The sequence below is a fragment of the Octodon degus genome, unplaced genomic scaffold (genome assembly GCF_000260255.1).
Source record: "Octodon degus isolate 3935 unplaced genomic scaffold, OctDeg1.0 scaffold00013, whole genome shotgun sequence".
NCBI lineage: Eukaryota > Metazoa > Chordata > Mammalia > Rodentia > Octodontidae > Octodon > Octodon degus.
The window spans coordinates 25,725,480-25,732,976 of NW_004524589.1; the positions used below are offsets into that span (position 1 = coordinate 25,725,480).

Here is a 7,497-nt window from a genome sequence, read left to right on the forward strand (position 1 = left end):
TTAAGATCTCCTGTTAAGATTGTGGTATTGGATGTTAGATTTTTCATGTCCATTAAGATTTACCTTATATAGCTGGGTGCTCCTGTGTTTGGTGCGTACATATTTATGAGTGTTAGCTCTTCCTCTTGAGTTTTTCCTCTAACCACTATATAGTGGCCTTCTTTATTTCTTTCACTTGATCATTGTTGGTTTGAAGTTGAGACTGTCTGAGAATAGGATTGCTACCCCTGCTTTTCTCTGAGGTGCTGGGGTATGTAATATTGTGTTCCATCCTTTGACTTTCAGCCTATGAATGTCTTGTATACAGCATATTGTTGGATTTTGTTTCCTAATCCACTGTGCCAGTCTATTTCTCTTAATTGGTGAGTTGAGTCCATTTACATTGATGGTTAGACTTGAGATGTATTGACTTACGACTGACGTGTTATTTACCTGTTGTCGTTTACTCTTTTTTCTCCTGTTTTTAATTGCTTGCCCTATTTAGTTGGTTGCTTCTGATCTCATTTGTGGAGTTAGGATCATTTTAGTTCCACCTAGAACATCTTTCAGTAGCCTATGTAGGGTTGGCTTTGTCATCATGAAATTCTTTAGCTGTTCTTTGTCATGAAAGTATTTTACTTCTCCATTCAACTTGAAAGAGAGTTTTGCAGGGTATAGTATTCTGTGCTGGAATTTGTTTTCATAGAGGACTTGAAGTACTCTGCTCCATGTTCTTCTTGCCTTCTTGGTTTGTGAAGAGAAGTCGGCTGTAATTCTGATGGGTTTTCCTTTGAATGTGATCTGCTTTTCTCTCTGGCAGCTTTCAGTATATTATTCTTGTGCTGAATTTCTGGGATCTTGACTATTTTATGTCTCAGTGTGTTTTTCATTGGGTTGAAATTATTTGGCGTTCTGTATGCTTCGGTTACCTGAATGTCAGATTGTTTCCTCATATTTGGGAAGTTTTCTGCTATTACTTCTGCCTATATTTTTAAAATGTCATTTGTATTGACTTCTTCTTTCTCACTGATGCCCATTAGTCTCACATCGCTCATCTTTGCATCATCTTGCAGGTGATGAATTATTTTTTCCTGTATCCTAGTTGTTTTAAATTTATTTAATTTATTTATTTGAGTATGTGTGTGTGTGGCCAGCTCAGCCTGCCTAGGGGTGGGGCTGGCTGGCATGTGGTTCTGGGGGATTGAACCGTGGTCCCTGTGCTAAGCTTGTTCTAAGTAGGTGCTTTAGACCACTGAACCATCTTACCAGCCCCTATCCTAGTTGTTTTAAAGAGATCCTTTCTTACCTTTTCACTAGCTGCACCAGTGTCTTCAAGATCTGAAACTCTGTCTTCACTTTCACTTAAAGGGTTTTGCAAGCTTGTGATTGAGATTTTAGTTTCCTCTATATCGCTTTGACTCTGCTTCATGCAATCTATTTCTTTCCTGCATTGCTCATTCAGGGAATCCGTCATTTTTCTAATCTCCTCTATTTTTTTTTCTTTTTTATCAATGTCTTCTTTAGAAGCAGTTATAAATTCTTTTACTGCATTGTTTTTTTGAGATTGGGTTTCCTCCGTATGTTTCTGTAGTTGATCGTTTACTTCAGATGGTATGAGTTCTGAGAATTCTTCTTTTATTTCAGAAAAGAGTAGCACTTTGAGTTCCTCTATAACTTTGTGCTGTTGCTTATTTACTATCGACCCTATTAATTTGTACATTTGAGCTGAGCTAGTAGAAAAGAATTCCGCTCTGAGTTCCTCTATGACTTTCTACTGTTGCTTATTTACTTTCAACACTATTAATTCATACATTTGAACTGAGCTAGTGTCCTCTGCACTTGTTCTGCGTGGGCATTGGGTTTCCTCCTTATGTTTCTGCATTTGGTTCTTTACTGCAGATGTTATTAATTCAGGGACTTCTTTTTTCATTTCCAATGAGTTCCCCTATACCTTTCTGCAGCTGTTTCTTTATTTCAGAAGCTGTTGATTCATTGCTTTCAGCTGTGTGATTCCCAATTTGTTCTGTATTAGTGTCCTCTGCACTTGTTATGGGTGGCCTTGAGTTCTGAGATTGCATTTTGCTCCTTCTCATTGTCATTTTTGTGTAGCACTGTCCTCTGCCCTTTGTTGTAGATCTTTGTTGCAGTTATAGCCTTAGCACCTACTGAAGTTCAGGTGTAGATCTACAAAGTTTGGATTTATCCAGCTGTGCCTGGCTTGGGTCTGGCTGCTGTGCTCAGCTCCTTCCTGCTGCTGCCCTTGGGGGTGAACCTCTTGTACCACTCTGCAAGATGTTCTGCTCCTGGACTAGCTGGGTGGTTCTGACCCTACACTCTCTACAGGGATTGCAGCTGCAGGGTTTCACCTAGGCCTGTATGCCAGGCCTGAGCTGAGTCTGGAGGGGACAAAGTGGAGTAGGGGGGAGAGGCAGCTCTCTCACACATTCCCTGGGCCTGGACTAGGACTGGATCTGGGGGTTCCCGGAATGCGACAGGAATTCCTACTCTGTGGGCGGGGTGTGGGTGTGTACTCCGGAGTGATGGGGGGGTGTCCCAAGAGGGTGAAAGAGGGTGTCACCCACACTGCACCTGGGCTAGGACCAGTAGGTCATGCTAGCACAGCATAGCCAGAAGCTCTCCCACACTCACCGGACCTGGGCTAGGACTAGATCTGGGGGTTCCTGGAATGCGGCAGAAATTCCTACTGAGCAGGCGGGGTAGGGGAGGTGCTGCGGAGTGGTGGGCGGCGTCCCAAGGGGTTGGAAGAGGGTCTCACCCACGCTGTGCCTGCGTTGGGACCAGTAGGTCCCACCAGTGCAGGGTAGCTGGAAGCTCTCCCACACACTCACCAGGCCTGGGCTAGGACTGGGTCTGGGGGTTCCTAGAACATGGCAGAAATTCATACTTGGTGGACGGGGTAGGGTAGGTGCTGCGGAGTGGTGGGGGGCATCCCAAGGGGGTGGAAGAGGGTCTCACCCATGCTGCGCCTGGGCTGGGGCCAGTAGGTCCCGCCGGCACAGGGTAGCTGGAAGCTCTCCCACACACTCACCCCGGAATGCATTTTAAAATGGTACATATTTCCTTTATTTCTTTTGAAAATCTTTAAAAATATCAATTTCATTTTTATTTCCAGTGATACCACAGAAAAAATAGCAAACTTTTGGCATATGATCACAAAGGAACATATAGTTACTTGATGAAAACTTGAAAATATTTAACATTAAAGGCTTTCCTAGAAAGACTTGAGTTTCTTATATGTCAGTAAAGTTCTACAGGTTTTAAAAGATTACACTGTTCTTACTAAAAGCAAAGTAACTGTGTGATTTTGGTGATGGTCGTGAATGAAATCTTTATCTAATCTTTGTGTTCTAACAACTCCAGTCCTTTGTAGGTTGCATTTTCTGAAATTCATATACTTCCTTGTCTTTCTGTGAGATCAGTGTGGGGTATGCCAGGACAAGAAAGCTCTAATGTAAACTCTGCATTTAGTGTACTTACATGCAATGCTAATATTGAAAGAAACTGTATTAGTACCTCCAATTTCTTCTGATACTTTTCACATTCCAGCTGACACTGGCTGAGATTCCTCGCAGTTTCCTCCTGTAGAAGTTGAACACGCTCACTTTCAAAAGACTTTAATTTACTTTGATGGAGAAATTCTGCTACCTTGCTTTCTGTATTCAGTTGTAGTTCTCTGTACCTGAAAGAAATAGAATATTTATTAGCTTCCAAAGTAAGCAATCTAGATGACATAAAGCTTGTATCTACTTTTTCATAACCTCACATCATATAGTTAAAAAATTTATAATTATTTATAATTTATCATAATAAACATTAATATAAACTATATTATCTATAATTTTATATTTATTCAGCAAACTTCTATAAATAATTTACATAGGCATACATATGAAAATATGTAAGTTCAAGGAATATAACATACCAATTAACTTCATCATTCTACTCTTATTATTAAAAATAATTATTGTTTATCATTTTATAAGACATTTAAGGTAGCAATAGAGCAAGTTTCATTTACACTGCCAAAGTGATTTCTTTTTCTACACTTTTCAGAGGCCTTCTTAAATCTACAGGGTTGTCTTAAGATTTCTACTTCATTTTAATTTTAAATACAGTAGATAAAAAGATATAAAATATGCACATTCAACTGCAAATTCTTTTAAAATAAAATTTAAGTTAGCAAATACATCTTTGTGGATAACACAGGGAAACAATGTACAAACTGAAGCTAAATAGGACACTGGAAATAGCATATTGTAATACAGATAAAGAACATTTTGTTCATTCCATAAGTGTAGCTAATAATGAAAAACATTTCCACTGAACACATATTCACATATAAATTTGAACATATTTCAGCTGATTGTTTTAACAGAAAAAAAAAGAGACACATTATATGTTTACAGGAAGTTATTACAAACCCGCTGTACATGTGCTGAAATTCATTTATTCAGATATTTATTGAGCTGGACACGACAGGAAATGGGGATTACACCTCTACAGAGAGAGATGATGTGTCTGTGTTTCACTTTTTGTTAAAACAATAAACTGAAATACTTATAATACATGGTGATTTATATGTTTGGTAGAAATTGCTTTTTCCTCTTAACTTACAAGTTTTGTGGAGAAGGCAGGCAGATAAATATGAATAAAAAATAGAGTATGGTGTTTCCATTCAAAGTAATATTCCAGTTTCACTGGAAGGGAGCTATGCTCACTACTACACCTACCATCAATGCAGCATTCAGGTTCACTGGAAAGATACAGAAAAGGGACTGCTCTTGCTTTGTGCAGTCGTGTGTATGTGTGTGTGTGTGTGTGTGTGTGTGTGTGTGTGTGTGTGAGTGAAGTGGAGGAAGTACTTAGAGGACAGTAGCAGAAACAAAGCCTGTGCAGGCTAAGGCAGCAAAGGCCACAGTGTTTCATCTGTGGGATCTCATGTAATCCTTACAGCAGCCCCAGGAGGTATTTTAACAATGAGGAAGTTGAGGCTCAGAAATGTCAGTTTCAGAGGAATAAGCACCTAGTAAATATTAGGCTGGTTTTCAAATCTAGTTTGAAGTCTACAGCAATGATCCTTCCACTACAAAATGATATTTGTAACTGATATTCTTAAGGTAAGTTAAACTTTACAATGCTTTTCTACAGGTTCACTTTTGTGACAATGAAAGTACAAGCACAGAACAGAAGCATTCAATGTTCACCATCAGTCACTACATTCTTGCTAAAAGTATCTAACATTCAGATTGGTGGGTATTCTATACAGGTTACTATAAACTACTTGATATAGACAAGGCAGAATCAGCTTTAGTGTGTTTACCTTTTTTTCATTAAGTTCTGGCAAGTATGAAAAAACATAGCTTCATTAAAAATACTTTTTTTAAAGAGAAGCAAACACTGATAAATTTGTAATGAAACATAAACTTCACCCTTTTGAAATATAGAATTCAATAGTTTTGTAGAATTCCACAGTTTTAAATGTATTCACAAAGTTGCACAACATCATACTCTAAAAACATTTTATCAACTTAAAAACACCTCAAGTCCATTATACTCTACCCCCTGGACTGGCAAACACTAATCTCCTTTGTGTCTCTGTGGGTTTGCTTATATTTTATAAAAGGAATAGTAAAATATGTGGCCTTTCTATCTTTTCGATATTCATGTTTAACATGAATTAGCAATTCTCTTTATGGCTCAATAATATGCAGTGTATAGATGTATCACATTTTGTCTATTCATTTGTCAGCTAGTCGATATTTGAATTGTTTCTACTCTTCTGGCTAATATAACTACAGGAGCAACACCGTGAACATGTGTGTATAAGTTACTGTATAAACATGTTCTCACTTCTTGTGGCTATCTACTCAGGAACACATGCTAAATGGACATTCTATTACTGCTTTCAGGAGCTGACAAATTGTTTCCAGTGTAGTTTCACTCCACTTTATATTCCCTCCAATGATAACGAGGGTGCTGACTTATCCCTATCCTTATCAACACTGCTTTTTTGATTATTATCACTGTAATAGATGGTAAAGTGGTTAAAATTATTTTACTCAAGTAATTTACAAACATAGAAATGTCAGTGATTCTTGGGCGAGTTCTTTTACCATAAACAAATGAATAAAATGTGGGAAATCAAGATCTTCTCTGTATACTAAACTAGTGGACACTCCTATATAAAAATCCAGAAATAAATTGTAAATATGTTACTGATCTTCAAGGTACTTTATTTGCCTTTTACTGTGATCAGGACGTCCTGGGTGTTTCTGATATCAATGTCAACACCAAATGAGGTATTCAAGACAGCTTAGAGCATCACCTGTTGTTGCTCACTAATTGACATCTGATAGTTAATTTTTAGCATGAATATTCTTTTCTTATACTCAAACAAGCAGTAGGCAATATTGAGACATTTAGAAGACAGTATAGGAATTTAACAAGACTTAAACACTTACCTAGGAAACAGTCATCTCTTAGAAATTTGAGCATGTAAAGTTTAATGATTTGAAGCTTCTATAAAACCAAATGACAATTCTAAAGAACTAATTTATTCTCATGTTATTTACAGAGTAAAAGACTGCCTCAAATCATTATGCCTTTATAATAATATTAAATTCTTTAATTTGTTAAAGTGAACTGTGAAAAAAATGAACAAACATTACAGCTATTTAAGGAGATCTGGCAGCAAGGAGCTTGGGATCCAAAAGCCCAGCCTGATAGTTTCAGGTGACTCCCACCTAACTTGTTTTGCTAATATAACCTGTCACATTTTAGTCTGTTGACTCATAGTTCTCGGCTCATCCTCTCCATCTGAACATCTTGTTTGAACTAAGTCAACATTATTCAGACATTAACAACTTTATGTTTGACGATACTAACCTCAAGAGGTCAAAATTCCCATAAAGTTAAAGTATAATCGGAATCTCCACCTAGCCTCACAACCGTCTCAGCCTGGCCCTGAGCTCTGCCAACCATTGTTTACATGCTACATTTGCAACTGGATTTTCAGTTTTCACAAGACCTACCCATATATCACATGTGACTTTAAAAATAATACCAAGTCCTACTATGAATTGCTTGCTCTGAAGAAGTATTCACTGTGACAGAAATGTGGTGAAGTACAAGAAGAACAAGTGCAGTAAAATGAGTGTTATACAGGAAGCTATGAAGAAGATAGTCCATAAGAAGTGCCCTTGGTCTGGACAAAAATGCTTCTAGAGTGATGTGTCCTGGGATCCTGAGAAATAAATAGCAATCTAAGTGCCTGCCTGGCAAGTGCAAGGACCCAGGTTCGATCCTTGGTAGTGCATACTGTACCTGCCACAAAAACCAGGCATAGTGGTACATGCCTGTAATCTCAGCACTGGGGAGGCTGACAAGACGATCACTATGAGGCAAAGCTGTGTAGTAAGACCCTGTACCAAATAAATAAATAAATAAATAATTTTTTTTTGTGTTTCATATTTTATTTTATCAATTCTGCTAGTTACT

The 7,497-nt window shown here is 37.9% G+C and overlaps 1 protein-coding gene across 3 annotated transcripts in view; it reads right to left on the reverse strand.

Moving 5' to 3' along the window:
• Pibf1 (progesterone immunomodulatory binding factor 1) overlaps positions 1 to 7,497 on the reverse strand; it is a 245,520-nt gene that overhangs the window by 122,086 nt on the left and 115,937 nt on the right. For all 3 annotated transcript variants that reach the window (XM_023709663.1, XM_004626308.2, XM_023709662.1), the window contains one exon: positions 3,514 to 3,679. In XM_023709663.1, the coding sequence (XP_023565431.1) occupies positions 3,514 to 3,679 (166 nt within the window). The remainder of the gene's footprint in view (positions 1 to 3,513; positions 3,680 to 7,497) is intronic.